Source organism: Populus alba, chromosome 3 (genome assembly GCF_005239225.2).
Source record: "Populus alba chromosome 3, ASM523922v2, whole genome shotgun sequence".
In the NCBI taxonomy this organism is placed as follows: domain Eukaryota; kingdom Viridiplantae; phylum Streptophyta; class Magnoliopsida; order Malpighiales; family Salicaceae; genus Populus; species Populus alba.
Genome location: NC_133286.1, coordinates 6,177,686 through 6,201,621, shown reverse-complemented (window position 1 = coordinate 6,201,621; position 23,936 = coordinate 6,177,686). Strand labels below are relative to the sequence as shown.

Here is a 23,936-nt window from a genome sequence, read left to right as displayed (position 1 = left end):
GGATTATACTGAGATGAATTAATTTTTTATTTTATTTTATTATATGATAAAAAAAAATAACGGAATTATAGTCACCCTAATACTAATGATAAAATTCAATAAAAGGATTTAATTGGAAAAAAGAGTTAAAAGAAAAAAAGAAGGAAAAAGCTCAAACATATGGGCTAGAGATAGGCGCATGCATGCCTTGAGCACATGTCGTCTGGCTCCTTTTGTTTTGAAAAAACCGTCTGTCAAATAACCATTTTCACCAAGCTAAAAGAAGCTGCTTGCGACTGTCCTTGAACTTCAATTGTCACTTCCACCATACGAAGACGAACGGGACCAGTTCGTATAAAATGGCATGTTAAATGGGTGCTGCTTTCCTAGTTTCCTAGGCGAAACAGATCATCAGCGCATGGTTCTTCTACAAAGCCAAAGTTTTTCTGCTGCCGAAAATTAAAATGAGGTATTGTCAGCCGGATTATTTCACCTTGGTTGGGCTAAAAAATGATGTTTATTACCCACAAAAAAAGGTTATCACACTCTGCAACTACAAAATTGAGCTCGCTGTTCACGCCTCAATTCCCCACTTATTCCACCAAATGTTGTTTTGCCAAGACTACAGAGGGAGTTTCCTGGGTGATGCATAAACGCCAAACAAATAGAACTCAGCAATGACAATGGGGATTACATCAAGTACCTCGTTGTTAATCACCACCGCAAATAAAAGAAAATAAGTGTCAAAAGAAATGATGAAGGTGGCCGTAGAGTACTCTACAGCAACATTGACTCTGGATTCTCAATGTAGCCTTTAAATGCTTTTAGCCATTCCGCACCAATTGCACCTGAAAATGACCAATAGCGCCAACAGGGTTATATCATCACAATTCTCAGAGATGGTGTTGAATAAAGCTAAAGAACATGTTTGTATGACAAAAGATGGTTGACAGAAATGCATACCATCTATAACCCGATGATCACAGCTTAGAGTTACAGACATGAACGAAGCGGATTTGAAATCATCAGGACCAGAACCAGGGATGACCCTCTTCTCAGCTGCACAAGGACAAGTCAATATCAGAAGTGGAAGCTTAATTTGATCTGGAAGTTGTTACCAAGTGCCTATCTTACCAGACCCAATTGCCAGAATGCCTGATTGAGGAGGATTAATGATCGCACAAAATTGCTTGATGCCAAAGGGCCCTCCCAAGTTGGAAACAGTAAATGTGCCTCCCTGAAAAAGGAAAAAGACAATATTCGTAAGGAATTCACATGAGACAACAGTCCACTGGCCAACTGAGACAGAATTCCAACCTCATAATCTTCTGGTTTCAAGCTATTCTCTCTTGCTTTTTGGGCCAAATTCTTCACCTCGTCACCAATTTTGGATAGACCTTTCTTGTCTGCATCCTGCAAATTTTACCACATAAAAGCATGTCAAGCGCTCTACACCCAGAACAAAATCAAGAAACTTTTTGCGTTACAGAAATGGGACAATAACTGACCCTAATAACTGGGACATATAGTCCATTATCTGTCTGTACCGCTACATTGATATTAACATTATTATACCTGCATTGTAAGCAAGAAGAAAGACATTATCTTAAATATGGTATCAAAGATGAATCATTAATCTTAAGAGTTTATTAACCATGTACTTACTGGCGAATATAGTTATCGGTCCATGAACTATTGCACTGGGGAACTTTCCTCAGAGCCAAAGCAGCAGCCTGTAGTTACAGTGACATGAAATTATTCTTTAGCAAAAATTTCAAAAACAGAGACAATCAATAAACATCTTAAAGTCCAGAATGTTAACAGCTCAAGGTTATGGCTCGGATAGAGGAAAACATTGACTCAGTTTTTCACTTCAAAGAATCTTAGGATAGTTCCAATGTGAAAAGTTGGTGCCTTGTGGTTTTGATAAATTGTGTCCTGTCCACAGGCCAACCACTCCAAGGATCAAGCCCTACCATCAGTTTGAGTTCAAACTTCCACTCAGATGAATTGAGCTTTTTTCAACAAAAAAAGAACAAAATAAAACCATGCTAAAAGACTTTCCCTTTGCCACAGCTGACGATCTAGTCAAAAGAGCTCACTCTAAAAAGTAAAGTGAGTTAATCCAACCAGAAAAGGGCTGCTACAAGGTTGTGATAGATTTTTTATGCAAAATTTCTGGGATGAGGTCACTTCTCGTATTTCCAAACAATATAGTAAGTGCTTCAATACTATACATGAAGAAGTATATTTGTATACCTTGATCACAAGATCATTTACAGATATTCTCTTCCCACCTGAAGTCTCTTGTATCGAATTGAGTTGACTCCGCAAACTGTGCCCAAAAAATCTTTTTAAAAAATCATGGAACATCAAGATTAATTGCATTTATAAGATGGCAAAATCTAACACTAACCCCATAAGTTTGTCGACGCATGTATCCACTGTTAAATAATAATGGGGAATAGTTTGCTTTGAGAATAACAAGCGTGAAGCTGTCACCTGTCAAAAAGATGCCAAGTTTTGCCTCAAGATGAACTTTGATAAAGATAATATGTGGTAGACAAAAAGAAAAAAATGTATGTGAGAGCTTGTACATGGTATCAACACAGAATTAAATAATATGACATCATGAGTTACTTAAATGCAGAAATGAACAAGAAACGAATCCGAAAGTTCAAGAATCTCATACAAGCTTAATGAGAAACAGTTGTCAGACTGGCACCAAATTTCTGGGGGAATTTAGTGAAAAAGACATGGTTGCATTTTGAAACAGAAAGTTTAACTGTGATTTTCAGCCAAAAGTAGATATTTCAGCTTTGGTAGAACAAAGAAATTTCAGGCATGCATATGCAAACCTCAACATCTAACTGAATATTTATCCATAAATAGTGGACCAATGAAATAATGTTCCTTGCCATCATTCCTTAATCCTTACCCATGGATTTAGGCTAAACAATGATGGTTACAAATATTACCTTTCTTATTTGAGAATGAGGGATATCCACATAATCTAAAGCAGGAGCTGAGGTGTCCTTGGTGACAGGCTTTGTCGCTGGAGCTTCCTTTCCTCGTGAAGCTACAAAATGGGGGAAATTCTTCACTGAAGCATATATATTTTGACTAGAACAAGAAAAGCCAAGACCATTCACATCACACACTAAACAGCAGCATATAACATTTATCCATCAAATCACCGGGGATAGAGAACAGCCAAAAAAACCAACATCATCAAGTGTAGAGAGCTTAATTGTCATACCCAAGTAATCTTCGATATCAGCCTTCACAATATGTCCATCAGGACCCGTTCCTTTGATACTTGAGAGGGGTACCTATGTCCATGATAAATAAAGTGCATCAATAAGAGTGAATTGAAAGTGGATCAAGATAAATAAATGCCTTTCCATCACTGAATGAAAATATTCTAGTTGTACTAACTACTTCAAATTACTAACATTATGATCTTCAGCCAATTTTCTTGCAAGAGGACTGGCAAAAGCACGATCTCCATCAGGAGCTGCACTGGGCTTGGAAATTTTTGGTTCTGGTAAACTAGCTGGTTTTTCAACTTCCTCCTTGTGTGAAGCAGGTGGGGTGGGGGCAGAAGCCTCATTAGCAGAAGTAGCACCACTTCCTGACGCTGAAGGATTGTAATCCTTAAATTTTGCAATGTCTTCCTCATCTTCAACGGTAATGGCAATTACCTATATATAATATAGAGAAGAAATTTATCAGCACTATGTAGTAGTATTACCAACACCAGAGACCTAAATCCGAAACTAAAATGTCTAATTTTTTACAAAGAAAATTGTGGAATCTGAAAGGTGGGAAACAGACAACCAAAATGTGTTCAGTTTGCTTATTTCCATGATTGAGTACCATACTACCCATAGAAAGAAAAGAAACAAGAGATGGAAAAAGAAGATCTCAGTGCACAACTTTGCCAACTGCCAGATAAAGTCAGTACCTCGCCAAGTTTAATTTCTTTCGACCCATCTCCCTTCAATATCTTTGCAAGATAACCTTCTTCCATACATTCCATCTCAACAGTTGCTTTATCCTGAAAAAATTATGTAAAGGGAAAGCATCAATATTTCCATGACAAACAACATGTTAAGCACAGGTAGAACTGTATAGAGACCCTACCGTTTCGACTTCACAGAGTACTTCACCGGTAGAAATCTTGTCACCTTCCTTCTTCAACCACCTTGCTATATTACCCTGAAATTTCAGAAACAGTCACTTAGCAGACCAAGCCTACAGTGTTGTTCCAAAAAGATGAAGAGAGATACATGCCTCTGTCATTGTGGGTGAGAGAGAAGGCATTCCAATCTCTTGGTGTGGAGGAAGACCTGCAACATATAATGACTATTAAATAACCCTGAATGAAGCTATGTCAGAAACATGATTTCCATCTTATACCCTTGCCAACAAGATGAAGAAAGAAAATGAATAAAAGTAAAAGTTATTCATGTTACTCTACAGTCTCCAGTTCAAATCTAGGAGATATGAGCCTTTTGTTTCTTAAATAAATCCATGTTGTTAAAAAACAAATTAAATAAATAAACATAACAACTTCCACATTGATTCCCCGCAAACTTATCCCACCATCCTTCCACATCTGAATTCTATTTTCCACTCATGACAAACTCCCTCCACAAATATTCAAAAACTGTTATTATCTAAAATCAAGCAAGTACAGATGAACCACATGCCTAACATTTTGCCCTACTCTGGCAATGCAGTAAAAGAAGAGTAATTTCAATAGAGTATAACCCAAGTGACAAGGTGCCTGTCACACTTCACACAATCACAAAACTACCTGTGATTCTCAAATGCAATCATTGAATAAATTTCAATCATGTTATCTGATGCCACTTGCATAATAGGTGACAATTCAAGCTGGTTTTAAAGGGTGAAAGGAGCCACGATATGGTCAGTGTAACTTGTAATCAAGAATTCAGAAAGTGAAAGGAGATCATCAAGGTATGGATGGGATGTGTGATAACAAAGCTAGATCAGCAATTTAAACAAAGAAATAAAAATTTATGCGCAAATTCTACCTGAATCAGATGAAAACCCTCTCTTCCAGTGTACCTGTGAACTGAGAATGGAAAGAAGAGAATCAGAGAAATGGAATCATCAAGAGAAGATGTGACCAGGGAGGAACAAACCTAAGCAATACATACCAAGCAAAATCCTTCATAAATAGTGGTCCAGCAATTGGGCTTCCCACTTTCATAATCGTACCAGAAACATCTTTCTTAGATGCACCGAATGACATTACCTTCATATCAACAAAAATATGTAACTGTTCGCAAACTGAGACAAACTTCAATTAAAGCAACTTACAAAAAAATAAATAAATAATTGACCCAAGACAAGGGAAGAGATGTAGAAATTGCAGCAGAAGGGCTCCAATCACAGCATCATGCAGCATATTATAATGATTGTGCGATAGAAGGCTACTTACAGTGCTATTAGCAGCAGCACTAGAGTACCTCCTTTTTTCCATAACTGCCCAAGCATCTGGCAATAACAAGCTTACCTTAAGACAAATAAAAAAGTATGCAAATTCCACTCCACAGTCAACAAGCAGATGCACAATTCACACTCAAAATCAGCAAACCACATAGCTAAGGCGATAACCATGAACATTAGACACCATGTTCTTTCACTTATCACTTCCCAAATTTCATAACTGCAAGTCAAAACTTCCAACAACAACACCACACTTACCTCCCGTTGAAAAACATTTGCTGCAACAACTAAAAACAAACCCAAATCCCTTAACATGTGCTTTTCGCTTGTCATCTTTTTATTCCTAAACCTCATCCACCGTTAAAATTTTCTTACCAATCAATCAAAATCTACACATATCTAATCATATATATATATATAAACTAAGCATCCGCAATACGGCATTAACTCTTAGAAGTCAAACAAAAAAAACTACTTGATCATAACCATCAGCAACAGATCTCAACGATTTCCCATGAATGCTAGAGATTATAAACATACCGTTTCTTTTACCACCAAAGAGGTGAGAATCATTTGATAACCAACGCACCAAATCGGCACGCTGGTGAATTCGTAACTGCCGAAACCACAAAAAACATAAATAGTTATGACAAATCATAAGTTAATTAAACAAAATGAAAAATCAGAAAGGAAATTCGAGTTTTCCACAAAATAATTACAGAAAATAAAAACTGAACCCTGAAGTCAAAATCGAAAAAAGAAAAAAAGACAAACTAAAGATGCATGCAAGAATTTTACACAAAGATCCAGAAATTCAATTTACGATTATTATTTTTTAAAAAAAATAGAAATGAGACGTTCAGCAAAAAACAATAAAGAGATCTGATGATAAATTATACCTTTTTTGAGTGCTGAAATAGATGAGAAGCATACGCCATGACTGCTTCTTCTGCTTCTGCTTCTGCTTCTGCCGCTGCTGGTGGTAGGCTCTCTTCAATCGACCGGTAATCAATACATTAACTTCTTTCGAAGCTCGAAAGTTTTTGGAAAAGATGTGTTTATTTTTTAGGTTTTTTGCTGTTGTTATTTTATAAAATGGTCAGTTTGGGGTGGCTGGCTGCGAGAAGACAAATCGCACGCGACTTTGGTTTTGAATTTGTTGTAATTACAAACGAGTCATTTTAATTAATAACAATGTATATATTGGTCCCTCGAATATTCAAATTGATTGAAATCATCCTCCATTTAAAAATATACCTTATGCATAGTTCCCTTGATAGCAAATTAACAGAAAAAATAAATAAAAATGCCCAGTTGTGCATTATCGATCAAAACTACTTTGACTTTGGATGCATTTTCAATGGCTCACATGATTTCTTCTTTTTTTTTGTTTTTGCCACTGTCTTCCCTGTTTCATCTGCCTAAGCTTATAGGCTTCCACATTTAATTTTTTTTATTAATATGGTTAGGCTAATGTATGTATATATGTATATATATATATATATATATATATATACATACATTCCCAACGTGTCCTGTAATGGCTGTGCTAACACAAGTGACTCCAGGAGGTCGTCAAAAATTAATAAAAAAATTATTAAATAATTTTTTACCTGTCATCTCCTATGAATTAGCAAGGCAAGAAAAGAATGATACGATTCTCTTTTTTCGCTTTCTTGAGTAATTTCATAACATTGATAGGCACACGTATTCGTATTCTAGTTTTTACAAAAATGCCAACATCCTTGAATAATATAGGAGGACGAATTTATATTTCATTAAAACACTGCTAACTGAATACCATACTAGTAAAAAAATAAAGATTGATGTTTTTGTTTTTTAATTTACAAGAAAAAAATAAATAACAAAAATTCAATTATTAAGAGAAAATACATAGATTTATTTAAAAAAAAAGTTAAAAAAAATTATTTGACAAAACATAATAATCAAAATTAAACTAGAATATTTCGGTCAGAATTTAAACAGAATTTTTGAAACAGGCCAAGATTTCAAACGAGATAAAATCTATTTTAATTTATTTTGTATTTTGAACTAAAACGAAATATATCAATTATTCTTAATAAAAAGAAATAAAATTAACAATCTTGTTTAAAATATTACTGTATTATAATCAAAAGATAAATAAATATAAGTGTAATGATTTACCTGACACTTAAACTGCTCTTCAGTAAAAAAAAAAAATACCATTTACATAAATTTTAGATTTGAATTCACATTATATAAAAACTAATATATTTACCTTAAATTAGCTTGGTATATATCGATATTCTAAATCTAGTTTGATGGTAGCTTTATATATTAGTATTTTAAGTTTGACTTGGTAGTTAAGGGGAGGTATACTGTATAATCAGTTTATTGACTTCCCAAATTCAAAATTTAAGATAATTTATTAAATTTAGAAATGCTTTCTTAAGCTTAGCTTATTCAAAAAAGAGATTTAACATAAATTAATATATAAATACAATTTATCATTAAATAAATAAATAAATAAAAACTGATAGTCTAACGTCTGGCTTTAATATATCCATGAGGTCTTCTTGTAAGACAAATCCAACATTATAAGTACTGTTTAATTTTTTATTATTAAAAATTAATTTTTTATATAGTTTGAATTATTTTAATATGTTAAACTAAAAAATAATTTTTTAAAAATAAAAAAATTATTATTTTAATATAAAAAATATTTTAAAAAATAATTACAGCAATAACCATATATATATGAAGGGCAAAATCGGAAAGAAAATAAAAAATTGAAGCAGAAGGGTTTGTAGAAGAAGTATAACCTTTAACCTAATTCAGCGCACCCTATTGCCTACCTATAAATACTCTTAAACACTTAAACAAAGCCTCTTTCAAACTCCACGGCGCAGATCCGAGGAGTTTGGGCTGTTATTGATTTCTCTATTCAATCTTCAGCTTCCTTTTAATCTCTCTCCTGTTCTTTCTTGCTATCAATCACTCCATCACTCCCAGGTCTCTCTCTCTCTCTCTCTCTCGCTCTCTCTATGCAAAAATGTAGTTACTTTTGTTGTGTCCGTGCGCCTATGATGCTGTTATTGCTTGCTGTCATGGATCTCTGGATTGGTTGATTTCTTGAATGTTTTTAATAGCTGGGCTATCTGATTTTCACTTATTGAGATCTGGGGTTGATCGGTTTTTTCCTTTTGTTGGTAAAGTTTTCATTTTTTTTGGTTTTCCTTATCGTTTCTTATGAGCTGTTAGGGTTAGGTTCAGGAAATTGCAGGTGTTTTTTCTTTTCAACTCGGTCTGGTTGGAGATAAGTTTAACACAATAATATCTTTTTATGAGATTGTTTGATAATCTTTTGATGCGGCTTATCTCATATTATTGCGGCTTATTTTGTCAAAACGCTTTAATTTAATTTAATTTGATGGATATGTAACTTGTTGCGTAAGTACCACACTGCTGTAATAACACATATATGTTTTATGAGGATGATGTCTTAAAAGAGCAACAAAAGTTGAAGTCTTTCTGGACTATATCTTGCCCTTGATCAGAATTTTTGGAGGGGAGGGTGAAGCAGCGTCTGATGGTTAAGGATTTATTTCCGAAATATCAGTTTTCTGTTTGCCCCTTTTGTATCTTCTCCAGACACTGAAACAGAAGTTTAATGCTTGTACTTCACTCTTAGCTTGGTTTGCAAGTTTGGCATTTCTGTGACATTTTATTCTTTCATTTCGGTTGGCTATAATGAAATATTCACTATCTTTTGTGCTTATGGTAATTAATACTTCTGCTTTATTTTTATGCTTGTCCCCCCACAATCAGATTTATGCGATAGCGTGAATGCATTCTATGTTTTCCTTTTTTCTCATTTGTCAATTATTGGAGCATATGATAGATTCTGAAAGCAGAATATGTTTTACCTGTTCAGTTTTGAAACATGCATGCTATGAACCTTAATCCATTAGAGTAATAAATCTTCCCTCTGCATATAATTTCCTTAATGCAGTCATGGCGGGTTCAGCACCAGAAGGGTCACAATTCGATTCTAAGCAATATGATGCCAAAATGAGTGATTTGTAAGTTTTTTCCTTACAACTCTAGCTGTACAGCAACAGCTCTTGATTGGAAGATGTAATTGACATTCATTTATGCTTTGAAAACAATGCAGGCTCGCAAATGATGGACAAGATTTCTTCACATCATATGATGAGGTTTATGACACTTTTGATTCAATGGGACTGCAAGAGAACCTTTTGAGGGGCATCTATGCCTATGGTAGGTAGCTTTATAATTGCAGATGTGCTTTCTTTTGGTATCTTAATGGGTTGATGGCAAGACACATATAACTTCCCTAGTTGCAGTTGCAAACCTATCCTTTAGGTTCTTTCTTCTGCTGGAACCTTGATTTTTGACCTATGATTACAGTTTTGATTGTTGGATAAAAAAATAATCCTCGCTTCTTGTACTATGATGCTTAAATTCTGGTAGCTCCATCTTTTTCTTGTTCTAATTGATGCATCCTAATTTATTTTTCAAGGTTTTGAGAAGCCATCTGCAATCCAGCAAAGAGGAATTGTTCCATTCTGCAAGGGCCTTGATGTGATTCAGCAGGCTCAGTCAGGAACTGGGAAAACAGCAACCTTCTGCTCTGGTATTCTCCAGCAACTTGATTATGGTCTAGTGCAATGTCAAGCTTTGGTCCTTGCGCCCACTAGGGAACTTGCACAGCAGATTGAAAAGGTTATGCGGGCACTTGGTGATTATCTTGGCGTCAAAGTTCATGCTTGTGTTGGTGGCACAAGTGTTCGTGAGGACCAACGCATTCTTCAAGCTGGAGTTCATGTTGTTGTTGGCACTCCTGGTCGTGTGTTTGATATGTTAAGAAGGCAGTCACTTCGTCCAGATTACATTAAAATGTTTGTCCTGGATGAGGCTGATGAAATGCTGTCCCGTGGTTTCAAGGATCAGGTTTGCCTTCATACTTGATCCCAAGTTTATTTCTTAGACTTGAGAGCTCTTAATGTTTTTTTATAAATAATTTATTGTTCTAATACTGTTTTTCCACTTGCTGTCAGATCTATGATATTTTCCAGTTGCTGCCATCTAAAGTTCAAGTTGGTGTGTTCTCCGCTACCATGCCACCTGAAGCCCTTGAGATCACAAGGAAGTTCATGAACAAGCCTGTGAGGATCTTGGTTAAGCGTGATGAGCTTACCCTTGAAGGTATCAAACAGTTTCATGTCAATGTTGATAAGGAGGAGTGGAAGCTTGAAACTCTCTGTGATCTATACGAGACCCTAGCCATCACTCAGAGTGTTATTTTTGTTAACACCCGCCGCAAGGTTGACTGGCTGACAGACAAGATGCGAAGCCGTGACCACACAGTCTCAGCTACTCATGGTGATATGGACCAGAACACTCGTGATATCATTATGCGAGAATTCCGGTCTGGCTCTTCTCGAGTTCTCATCACAACTGATCTCCTGGCCCGTGGTATTGATGTGCAGCAAGTGTCCCTTGTCATAAATTATGATCTGCCAACTCAACCAGAAAACTACCTTCACCGTATTGGACGAAGTGGACGTTTTGGAAGAAAGGGTGTCGCCATTAACTTTGTGACAAGGGATGATGACAGAATGCTGTTTGATATCCAGAAGTTTTATAATGTGGTCATCGAGGAGCTGCCATCTAACGTGGCTGATCTCCTGTGATGAGATTTTTGGTGAAAAAGGGTTTCTTATTTTCCCAGTACTATTTTAACGAATTGTTTTCCTTTCTTTGCTGTTTAGAGTCGTTAAATTTGATGTTCTGAGACATCGGACAGTTTAATCTCACATTGGTTGGTCCTCCCTTCATTATTACAGCATGAAGGGATTTGACGTTGGACTTATTATTTTCAAGTTCTGTTTGCATGCTGTGCTTTTGTACTTTGCACCCCCACCTTCATTTCAGTTTTCTGTTACAGCTGAGGGTGTTGGTTTGCTTTGATGTGTAGTCGTTTCATATTTTTTATTTTTATTCTCAACGTGTCCTGTAATGGCTGTGCTAACACAACACAAGTGACTGGATCTACATCTGTCCGTCATCTCCTATGAATTAGTAAGGCAAGAAAAGAATGATACGATTCTCTTTGTTCTGTCTATTTCTCTCGCTCTGCTCTGTTTTCTCGGTTACCAAAACAGCTAGAGGAAGAAGAACAACTACATGATGAGGATCCTGATTACATTATAAAAATGCGATGTCATTGGAGGGCACACACAAACTTGTCTGTCTTCTCCTATAAAAAAATTTAAACATAAATAAAAGGCATCAGTGTTGTCAAATCTGAGATTCCAAAAACTTAAAAAACTCTTAATTCGTGTCTATAATAATTAAATAGAAAAAAAAATTATTATTAAGAAACTATAGACAAAACTAAAGCATTAATTTTTTACTGTGAACTGCACAGTGCAGTCCACAATAAAAAGCAAAACAAAGGCATACGCCACAGGTTATTATTATTTTATTTTTTGCATAAAAATATCAAAAAAGTCTAATATCTAAGAGAAAAAACAGCTAGAGGAAGAACAACTACATGATGAGGATCCTGATTACATTATAAAAATGCGATGTCATTGGAGGGCACACACAAACTTGTCTGTCTTCTCCTATAAAAAAAATTTTAACAAAAAAATTAATTAAAAGAAATAAATAAATAAATAAAAGGCATCAGTCTTTTTACTAATAACTAATAAAGAAAAAAAAAATAAATCAACCCAGTTAATTTGTCAAATCTGAGATTCGTGTTATGAAAGTATGATAACTAAATAGAAAAAAGATTTAATATTAATGAACTAAATTTAAAAAAAAAAATTAAAAAGGAAAAAGTAAAGAGAAAAAAACTTGAGGAACAAAAAAAACTAATGAAGAAAAAGAAAAAATCTGAATCAACTGGCTTAACCCGTCAAATCAGATTATCCCGTCAAACTTGGGATTCGTGTCATGAAAATATAATAATTAAATAGAAAAAAAAATTTATTATTAAGAAACTATAGACAAAACAAAACTAAATGGCATTAATTTTTTTACTGTGAACTGCACAGTGCAGTCTACAATAAAAAGCTTAAAAAAGGAAAAGAAAAAAAAAAAACAAAGGCATACGCCACAAGTTATTATTATTTTTATTTTTGCATAAAAATATCAAAAAAATTCTAATATCTAAGAGTGTTAGGTTTTTTTGCAAAAATATACTCAAGAGCCTTGGCTCTAGCTGCAACGCTTGATCCAAGAGTAATATTTATAATATTAATAATAATATTAAATTTATATTACTTAAGTTTAAGTGAGTTTGACTGCAACATCGGACCCAAGAGCCTTGGATGTGGGTCTGGCTACAAGGTCGTGTCATAAAAGTGTGATAATTAAATAGATTAATTAAAAAGAAAAAAAACAAAGAAAAAAAAACCAACAGGAAAAAAAAAACTAATGAAGAAAAAGAAAAACATCTGAATTAACTGGGTTAACTCGTCAAACTTAGAATTCGTATCATGAAAGTTTGGTAACTAAATAGAAAAAAAAAAAATTAACGGGTTAACCTAGAATTAACTGGGTTAACCAATCAAGCCCAGGATACGTGTCATGAAAGTCTGATAATTAAATAGAAAAAAAATTTAACAATAACAAACTACACTAAACATAAAAAATTAATTAAAAAGAAAAATAACAAAAAACAATATTCGGGTTAACTCGTCAAACCAGTTTAACTCATCAAATCCGAGATCTGTGTCATGAAAGTCTGATAACTAAATAAAAAAAAATCACATTAACAAACTAAAATAAATAAATAAAAAATTCAGTAAAAGAAAAAAACACATAAAAAAGAAAAAAAAAAAACCATAAAGGCATAAAAAAAAAAAAAATTAAAAAAAAAACCGCTAAAAGTTTAACTGTGCTCTATGCAGCACACAGTGAAACACTGATACATAAAAGGCATGGGGAAAGCTACAATATCTTCCCTACATCTTTTACAGTATTGTTAACTAGATCATTAATTTGTGTTGTTAACTTGACTTAAAATATAATGTATATTATATATTTTAAAAAAATAATAATAAGATGATATATTAGATGATTTGGTGGGTTAGCATCTCAAATTTATGATTTATCTAAGTTATGATTATAAAGTTTAATTTTGAGTCAATTTAATGTTAATAATGAAATTGAAAAAAAAAAAAAAAAGTGGAGTCAACTTGGATTAATCTATCAAATTCGTGATCTGTATCATGAGATCGGTATAGACTCATAGAAAACATATAAAAAACTATATAATTTAATTATCAACTAGCTTGATATTGAAAGATATAATTAAAAAACAAATTAAAAAAAAAAACAAAAAAATACCCAATCTAGCCCGAGTTAACTTGTCAAAACTTAGATAACTCTATACAAAACAATAAAAAAATTATAAACCTAATTCCACCAGATTTAATATTAAAGGTTGAAATAAAAAAAAATAATATTAAAGCCATGTGATTAAGAAATCTGATATAAAAAAAATAAAAAAAAAATTATAAAATTCAATTTTTAAATAACCTTATTAATCAAGTGACGAATACCTAAATAAATATCTGGAATTGATAAATAAAATAGGAATATCTAAATTTTTTATATCATTAAATAATAAGCAAGATATAGATATAGTAAAAATTCAATCCTTAGATATTCATTATTATCCATACTTTTTGGATGATATAACAATCTTGTATGAATAGTCTATGTGCGTAGAACTTGTATTTGTTATCCATATTATCCATAAAAGAACACCATCTTTTCCATTTCTTTCATTACAAAACCTCTAAAAAAATGTAGCAAAAATATTAAACACTCATGCATAAAAAACAAGATGTTTTAAAGTTAGGGGTAATTCAGTAGATCAAATTAACTATAAAATAACCGAGCTTGACGTTGAGAGGGAAGAACTACAAAAGGCAATGGATAACATACCATGGTTGGAAACTACAATACGAGTACTAGAAACAAGCAATAAGGCTTTAGCAACCAGAAATAGAGTACTAATCACAGATAATATCTTTTTTTATGACAACATAAGACAAATGACAAAGTAGATTGAGCAAATTCATGTTATGATGAAAGGTTGCAACAACAGGCCACCTAAATTGAAAATAATGTTATGAGGTACCAAGAACATATATGTGATTAGTACTTAAAAGTGTATTTTTATCAATGTTTTATATCATCATATTGCATTTAAAGTATCATTAAATTCCCTAATTTAAGCATATTTTATAATAACAAGTCTGACAACATAATATATCTTTAATTTATGGTAAATACTCATTTTGAATGCAGACATATCTCATAATTTAAAGGATTGATTGATGTTTTTAATTATTGAAAGTGAAAAGACAAAGAGAGGGCTAAGCTTAAAGAAGAAATGCTGGCTTAATTCAAATTGTAATATCATTCGTTTATTGGATCATAACTGGAGCTATAAAACATGGATTTAGGTCTGGTTTATATGGATGGAAAGCTAAGACATAGACCTAAAACTTTCATTAGAGTCCAAGATTAAAAACGACTGTTTTCAAGTTCAAATTATAGCAACAAAAGAGAAGTTGAAGTCTGTCCTGCAGCCCAAACACTATTCAGTTTTCAGCCCATATCTTGATTTCTAGAAATCCAAATGAGCTCATTTTTGTTTTGTTGGAAATATGAGATAAATTTTCAGAACTTTTATGAGGACTATCTGTTTAAATTCTAACGTTAACAATGACGTTTTGTTCAGACAAGAAAATAATGGTTGTCATTAAGTCAAGAGGTGGCCACCCACTCAATAATTAGTCATCAAATCAATAGTTCTGAATTTTAGCCTATAAAAGGAGGCATTTGTCATACATTTAGACATCTTGGTTTTCAGATCAAGAACATATTCTTGCTTTCTTTCTTTGTATTTTTGTAATGTTTAAATTTTGCTTTCATTAATCTCTTATTTATGCTTTTCATCACAACTATGTTTTTATCTAGTTTATTTATGTTTCTCTTCTTCACAATGTTTAGCTAAGTTTATTATGTCAAGGTAAAAAGGTTTCACTAATGGTGTTAGAATATGTATAATATAAACTCAATATGGACTTCAATGTTTATATCTAAGAAAGTTTGTTATTAACTTATTTTATTTTATTAATTCTTAATACCTTACTTGTTAAATGATTAATCTAGATTTGTGTTGTACAACCCTTGGTACAACAACTACTTGGCACTTTCATAACCTACTATATGGTATAACCGATATTTGTGCTATGAAAGGAACTTGATTTGTTGGTTAACATAAGTTAACATCATGAATTCCTAATAATATTTAAAAGTATGGTATTACTAAAATAAGATAATTAATATGATCATGTTAAAATTTATAATGAACTATTAAGGATAAATCGTTCAATTAGAAACCTTATTTGTGTGTAGTTTCCATTTGATTAATAAAAAGCGTTTATACTATACTTATTTCTAATACTATTAGTGGATCCTCTAACCTTGAGAATTGCTTTTATCTTTGATTAATACTTACATCAATATCACATCTCAAAAGTTCTCTTCAAGTCCTTTTCATTTATTATTTATAATTTTATATAGTTTACCTCCCTGTGGTTTGACTAGGTTTTGCTGAGTTATTTATTACTTCGACACTTCTGCACTTGGGATAAAACATCAATCTTTTGATTGTGTCAATGAGTGTCATCACTTCCTTCATTAGAAACACTAGTAGAGGAAATGCTTTTTATGAGTAGTGATGTATAGGACTTTTAAATTTTAAAATTTTTCAAATGATGCCCTTTTATTTATAAGAGGGCTACAACCCATCTTTCTTTCTAATGTGTTTTGAAATTCAACCATAATAAGAAATTGACAAATGCTCCTTTACAACAACCAGTTGGACTTAAAAATCTTGCCCAAGAAATTACGAAAGTCATGAATCAGTTCATAAAGGCTAATCCATATCTAATATGCATTGACATATGCATTGTGATTATTGCATTTTATCGTATATTTGTTTATAAATTGTCACATATATGTACAGGTTGTGAAATATAGGTCCCCGCCTAAGATCTATAATGCATGATTAAGAAAAAAAAATGGAGAACGAAGAGAGAGCTCATCTGTAATCACATTATCAAAATGAGTTAGAGTCCATGAAGAATGAAGTCACTCGAATGACCAATCTACTAAAGCAACTTTCAGACTTAATGAAGATAAGGTGAATGACATGTCGTTCGTCAGCTTGCACCTCTGTTTTGATAGTTTTGACTAATTAAGTTGACAACTTCAAACGCTTGAATGTGGATTTACAGACCTCCAAATTAAGTAAGGTTGGATCCAAATAAAAGGTGTGCCCCCTTATACCAATTTCAGGTGGTCTCGGGGAATAATGATGTCAAAATTGCTTTGACAATACCTCGAAAATGGACAACTCAGTCAGTCTTGATAGTGCAACCATCATGCAAAAAACAATTTGGTTTTTATGTGTTCACATATAAAGGCTTCTTAATGGGTTTTTATCAAGGGTTCTCAACACTCCCCTCAAGATCAAGAGGTTAAAAATAGATTAAACACCTCCTAAAACCCTAACAAAACCTTATAAATAGCTCCCTTAAGATCAAGAAAAAAAAAGGCTGAAAAACAAAAAGAAAAGAAAGGAGGAGGAGAAAAAAAAAAAAAAAACTTAGATAATAAAAACCTAAGAAAAGGTTTCTTAAGTTTTGGAAAGGGGGAGTAAGCTTGTGAGTAGTACAACCTTCAAAAAAATAAATAAATAGAGAGTAGTTGTTCTATATATATATATATATATAATTTCTGGCCTTCTTTTTGTTGTTTTTTCATTTGTTTTGTATTACATTTATGTTTACAAGCATAAAAAAAGAGGTTGGAATGCTCAACAAGTAATGTTGCTTTCACGTCTTTATTGCTATAATTTCTATTTAATGAAGTTATTTTAGATTTTTTTTTTATGTATTAAAGTTGTTTAAGTTTTCTTTTTTATATATAAATGTTGTTTTAGCTTAAGCTATACATGTTAAAGCAATGGTGTATAGCCTGTTCGTTCATAAAATGGGTTTAGAAAACCAATTTTAAATTGATGTTTCATGAACATACAATCTATTTTAGGTTTTTTGGATTTGGTATTTCAGGCTTAATTTTTATGTTTTGATGTTTTTTTTTTTTTTTTTTAATTTTAGATTCAAACATGTTTGTGTATAATATTAAACCCTATATTTTGACCAATTTTGATCCATTTCTTTGCATAGAACCATTCCTTATGCATGATTAAATAATAATCTAGTATTTATTTGCATCAATAATATATTTATAATGGTTTTTAATCATAGGGTTTTAGTTTAGAACGAAAACCTATTTTGACAAAATCTTGATATTTAAAAGATAATCCAAGTGAATGGATACTAAATTATTGATACTTGCATGATTTTCAACATGTATGTGCCTATATTTTGACCAATCTAGTCTGTTTTGGGCTCCATATTGATGGGTTCATTTCAAGTGTTCTTAGTGTTCTTTATTTGTTTATGTGTTTGATCCGTTTTGTTCAAGCATTTTTGAGTTTTTGTGTTTTTTGGGTGTTTAATTTGTTTTTTTTTTTACTTTATTTTTGTTTTTGGGTTGTTTTTCAGGTCAAACCATAATTTTTTATTCGGTTTATGGTCGAACAAAAAATTTTAGGTCAACTCGGTCAGGTCGGGACAAAAAAATATTTTATATTTTTCTTGCATGTGACTAAAAATCCTAAAGTTATTTAATCATTTTTTTAAAAAAATATATCTAAAATAGTTTGACATGATTTTTTTTTTAAATATTGCATGGATTTTACAACAAGTTTGTAAAGTTTTAAAGGATATTGGCCTCCATTTCAAAAATACCAAAACATTTTATTTCGCTTCTCTTAATATGCAGGATTATGAACTTATACATAAGACATATTTGTGATATTAAATAAAAAGATTTTTTTTGTTGGCAGTATAACGATTATGTTTTTAATCTAAGAAGATAAGGATTTCCTTATTGAGATAGAATTTTCTTAAACTTTAAACAGACCAACGGTTATAAAACACAACTTTTTCCTTAGTTTATATCAGACAACTAAACAATGTGACTTATCTCAGATAAGACGTATTAGGGGTGTTAATATCTTTCTTTTACACAATCAGTCCTCTTACGTGGATTCTCAGACCAGTTAGGATTTCTAATGACAAAATACTAGATGACAACTCTTTTTTTTTTTTATTATTATTGATAAAGGACAATAATTCCTATCATATTCACCCACATCATTCACGACGATCCTGATCTAAGAGGATGATTACTGTGATGCCATACATATGCAACAATTATTCTTACAAAAACAATTATTGCCACATGATTAAATTTTTTTTTTGAAAGGTTCCCCGTGACACGAGATTATATATGTTGATTTGCATTTATTTCTCAACTTCTCAACTTAGTTTTTAGTTAGGATTAACAACTTTTTTTTTTTAATATTTATTAATGCTTAAGATTTTTTTTATTATTAAATGTACGAATCAGATTTATAGTTCACAGTTAAAAATTTCTTGGTATAAGAAAACACATTGACAATATCTTCAAATTTTTTATGTTTAATTTTTTTATCTTCTTGTTGAAAATATAGGTTAATATGTCTTTGCAAAATCACCATAGTTTTGTTAAAACAAATATATTTTATCCCTATTAAAAATTCCGATATTACTTAATCATATGCTTTTATGTTGAATATATTTGAAATCACCCACTTCCTATTAAAATAAAAAAAAATTCCATATATGCCCAAGTCAATGAAAGAAAAAAAAATCCAACTATTATTAGTGCTAAAAATAGGGTGATAGGCTTACTACGTGTAACAAAAATCATATAGACTATAATGACCTATTTTAGAACCAATAATTTATACTAAAAATTCGAATTGTTATTAAAAAAATTAAAGAGAAGGTGAATTCATTGTTTACTATAACTTTTGTTTTTTTAATTGTTTTTTTAAATTTTTTCTTTAATATTATGTTTAGTGGAGATTGGATTTAATGTTTGTTTCAATTTTTTTTAATGGAATTATCTCAGTCTCATGACAAAAATTACGATTTTATAGAATTAATCTAAGTTATCCGGTTTTATTTTTGGGTCCATTTTTTAATTGAATTTTTTTTTAATTTTATCTTTTAACATCATATTGATAAAAAATTTGGTTTTATAATTTGTTTTGATTTGTTTTCTGTGAGGTCATCCTAATGGGTCATAGGCTGATTTGGGGTTTTTTTTTTTGTCATTTTTAATTGATTTTTTTTCAATTTTATCTTTTCAAAATTGAGTTAATTGAGAATTGAATTTCATAATTTTTTTTTTATTTGATTTCTATGAGGTTATCTTAGTTTTATGACTTAAATTAAAAGTTTGAGAAGATAACACATATTGACTTGAGTTATTTTTTTTTTTTTTTAATAAATTGTTTTTCAATTTCATTATTTAATATTAGATTGATTGAGAATTAAGTTTCATGATTTGTTTTGACTTGCTTTTTATAGGGTTATCACTTTTTCAAGACCTGAGTTGTAGATTGAGAATTAACTTAGATTTTCTAGATTGATCTAATATATTATCATTTCAATATTAAAAAAATAATATATATCTCTTTATTTTCTTACAATCAAACTATATTTTACTAGTTATTTTTTAGGTTATTATTATTTTGATTTATAAAATTAATCATGTCATATCAAATTAATCCTAACACGATTTAAAACTTTTTTTAAACTACAAAATACATTTGTAAAGACTAGAAATTTTTAATATTAAAAAAATTAATACAACTCCTGACCCGTGACGAGTCAATGATACGAGCCATTCTTTATAAGAACTTATATTTGTCTTAATTGAGGTCTACAATTCAAATCCCATAATTCTAACTGGCTCATGTTGCCCAACGAAGACCATTCAAATGGGCCTCGTGCAAATGGACGACCTTTTGAAAGAGCAAATGAAAATTGGATCCTCCATTGTCTCCACTTTCTCCATCATACAATAAGACAATTAGCAAAAGTTATAATCAAGGGCAAAGATAATTTATATGTACCAAGGACCAACTTGGTGATAGATTATCTTTCCTTCATAGTTAGTGGTATTTTTGACCGGCTTATTTGTTAATTAATGCTCTTTTTTTCGAACACTTTTGGGAATGAATTTTTACATAAATTGTATTTCATTTCAAAAAAACCAAAGTGTTGATTTAAAGATTTGAACTTGGAAAAAAACATTATAATACCTTAATTAAAAATAAATTTGATACATAATCCGGATTTTAACTATAAAGAAAAACTAAATAAAAAATTAAACATAGAGCTGTGAAAACCTCAAGTTAACCAATTAATAGATTGATTTGATAAATTAGATTGGGTATTATAATTAAAATAAAACAAAAACAATTTTTTATATATATATTCTTATATATTGAGAGGTTAAATTGCACAATAAATTACAGACTTATTTTTATTACTGAAAAATGAAGCCTTTAAAACTGGAATATATTTGCTAAAGAAGGCTAGGATCACGAGCAAATTAAAAATATTTTCTTGTCCTTTCTCTCCTCTCCAATTGCCCCATCTTGATTGTTGAGTCTTTCAATTTTTGTGCATGATATTTTCTGTTTTTTCTCTTTCCGATGGAGCATTTCAGATCTAGGTCATGCAGGGAAGGGAGGATACAGGTGGAGGGATACCATGGAGACAAGGCGGCACCTGCAAACATGAAAGATTTGAGGTCTTATAGTGTCAGCAACGCGGTTTCTGCACAGCCAAATCAGCTGGGCAACGAAGTGAAGATCAAGAAAGGGAAAATCAATCTTGGGTCATTTTCAAAAAGATGGAGTTTCAATGATCCTGAGCTGAAAAGGAAAAGAAGGGTTGCTAACTACAAGGTCTATGCAATGGAGGGCAAGATGAAGGGGACCTTGAGGAAGAGCATTAGGTGGATCAAGGACACTTGCACCCAAGTGGTTCATCGATGGAGGTGATCCATGGCCGCTTCTTCCCCCCTCTCGCATGCCTTCCTAAAGACTACACTGCTTCAGTGTGTGAGCTGCGTTGTTTTGGAAGAGAGATGATGACGTGTGATGTATTTTCTGTTCTTGAGAATTTTAAATGCCATTATATATTTACAGCAAGTAGTAAGCTTTCGTCTTTGTGCTCCATGGAAGCCAAAATCTATGGGAATTGAGTTTTATGTATACACCGCCTTTGCTTGATATTTCACTCTCACTTGTGAGCAAGATCTAAACAGAGTGGACTGTTCCGAACATGGAATCTTTACCTTATGATCATCACTATTCTGGTTCTTGCTATATTTCTCCTCGATTCCAAGACCAAAAGATGCATCTGTTGATGAGATTGTGGTTGATTATCATATGTTTTTGCTAGTTTAGATTGCCTGTCTCGTAGTTCAAACAAGAAGCCAATTCTTGTTATTGACACCAAAAAAAAAAAATCAAAAGATTAAAAGCACAACTAATCTTTCACAGGTATCTCAGGAACAACAAGATGCTCTCGTGTTCTCTTGTTTCCTTTCCTGTTTGGTAATGTCATGTCTTTTTTTATATATATATATATATATATATATACATTTTTTCAAGCAATGGACAAGAACGTATCACGTCTTCATCCATGGCTAAAAAGCAACAATGAAGAGAAACAGAATCTCTTTCTCCTGTTATTTGTTACCTCCTGAAGGAGAGATATTTAATTTTGATCGTCAATGGAATTTATGCATTGAATAATAAATCGAATTTGATATGGGAGGATTTTTTAGGAAAAGTAATTTATTTTCTTAATTATATTTATTTTTTTAATTAAATACTATGCGTAATAATTTTATTTTTTCTAATTTGTTTATGGTTTTATTTTTTCAGGTTTTTTAGCTTGTTTATGTTGTTTTTTAAATTTATTTAAAAAATTGTAAATCTTTTAAAGAGAAGACTACATGTGGATTATTGAGAAATAAAATTTTGAATTAGGTTTTTTGGCATGGTGATCCTATTCGGTAGAATTTTGTGTTGTTTGTTATTATTGTATTGTTTATGTATGTGTTTATATTATAATCCAACAATTCCTAGTGGTTTTGATTAAAGGTCATAAATGATTTGTATCAGATCTCAAAGTTCTTGGTGGTTGCTAGCTCAATGTGTGCAGCTAGACAACCATGGTTGGAAGAGATTGCAGAATAGAACATGCTTGTGTAAGGGGGTATGAGGAGGTTCTTCCTCGAGGGAAAAACATTCAAGAGCTCGCATCTTATTTTCATGTACATCAGTTATTGTTATTAAGAATTTTAATGGTGTGACCCATAGTGAGGTAGCTCGTATAAAAGTGTTGTGTTAGGGAACCATGATGAGATGACCCGCATACAGGTGTTATATTAGGAATATATGATAAGCTGACTCGTATACGAAAGGATGTTCATAGTGAATGACGGTTGTTGACTAGAGTATGAACTAGAGGATAAGTCTCTTCCAATCCAGGAAGATTGATGAAAAAGTATTTTAGAAAAATAAATATTTTCCTTAAATATTTTTATTTTTTTCTATTCTATATTATTATGCTTTTCTAGGATTTTGTTTTCTATTTGAAGGGATTTGGTTTTTTCTATTTTATTTTTCCTATTTAATATTACTAGGTTTTTTTTATAGTTTGTTTTTTATACAAAATGTTGTAATAAGTTTTTGACAAGTGAGACATGAATGGATAAAAATAGAGTATTTTAGGTGTTTCCTCGATAGTTATGGTGTTCTTGATCTTTGAGAGTTTTGACTTGTAATAAACCTTGTTATTCTTTGCTTTCATCTGCATCAAAACAGAACATGTTCATGAAGATGAGAAGGTTCCTCTCCTCACGAGACAAATATTCAAGAGTTAGTGATTGATGATATCAAAAGGCAAATCATATAACTTACCTGACAATTGGCAGAAAACACCCAACGAGAACAAGAGGAGAGTGATCATAGGTTCATGGCTAATACCTATAACCTATTCCAAATGAGGTAGCCTTTCAACAGGGCAGAACATCAAAGAGAGTCTGGATTTCAAATTAAACTTCTTGATTTTATTAGAACTTTACAAATTGAGGATTTTCTAGTACATGAAAGTTCCAAAGCAAACAAGGGTGAAACTCATTGTTATTAGATTAAAAGGGTGAGCTTTTACTTGGTGGGAGCAATTAAAGAGGTCTCAATAGAGATAAAACATATTGAATATTAATGAGTGGGAGAAGATGAATGATATTTTTCTTCCATTCAAGTACATTTAGACTTTGTACCAACAACTCCATAAGACATGGCTGGATAATTATTGATGATTACAATGATGATTTCTACCAACTTGTGGCTAGGAATGATACGTGAGAAACAAAAGAGCAATTGATTGTTA

The 23,936-nt window shown here is 31.8% G+C and overlaps 3 protein-coding genes across 3 annotated transcripts; 2 read left to right on the top strand and 1 right to left on the bottom strand.

Moving 5' to 3' along the window:
* Positions 1-484: 484 nt before the first annotated feature.
* Positions 485-6,584, bottom strand: LOC118031028 (dihydrolipoyllysine-residue acetyltransferase component 2 of pyruvate dehydrogenase complex, mitochondrial). The gene is made up of 19 exons (XM_035035323.2): positions 6,360-6,584; positions 6,001-6,076; positions 5,453-5,508; positions 5,169-5,266; positions 5,043-5,083; positions 4,276-4,331; positions 4,126-4,200; positions 3,947-4,039; positions 3,435-3,683; positions 3,239-3,311; positions 2,958-3,058; positions 2,396-2,481; positions 2,239-2,314; positions 1,645-1,712; positions 1,488-1,554; positions 1,297-1,392; positions 1,114-1,216; positions 943-1,038; positions 485-827 (listed from the first exon to the last, which is right to left on the bottom strand). The coding sequence occupies exons 1-19, from the start codon at positions 6,396-6,398 to the stop codon at positions 757-759; spliced, it is 1,620 nt and encodes a 539-aa protein (XP_034891214.1). The 5' UTR covers positions 6,399-6,584; the 3' UTR covers positions 485-756.
* Positions 6,585-8,293: 1,709 nt separating this feature from the next.
* LOC118031027 (eukaryotic initiation factor 4A-8) lies at positions 8,294-11,348 on the top strand. Its single transcript, XM_035035322.2, has 5 exons — positions 8,294-8,454; positions 9,455-9,524; positions 9,617-9,723; positions 9,986-10,416; positions 10,524-11,348. Exons 2-5 carry the CDS (start codon positions 9,457-9,459, stop codon positions 11,157-11,159), a joined length of 1,242 nt encoding a protein of 413 aa, XP_034891213.1. The 5' UTR covers positions 8,294-8,454; positions 9,455-9,456; the 3' UTR covers positions 11,160-11,348.
* A 9,833-nt stretch (positions 11,349-21,181) lies between these two features.
* On the top strand, positions 21,182-21,532 carry LOC118031026 (uncharacterized). The gene has a single exon (XM_035035321.2). It carries the CDS (start codon positions 21,182-21,184, stop codon positions 21,530-21,532), a length of 351 nt encoding a protein of 116 aa, XP_034891212.1.
* The last annotated feature ends 2,404 nt before the right edge of the window (positions 21,533-23,936 follow it).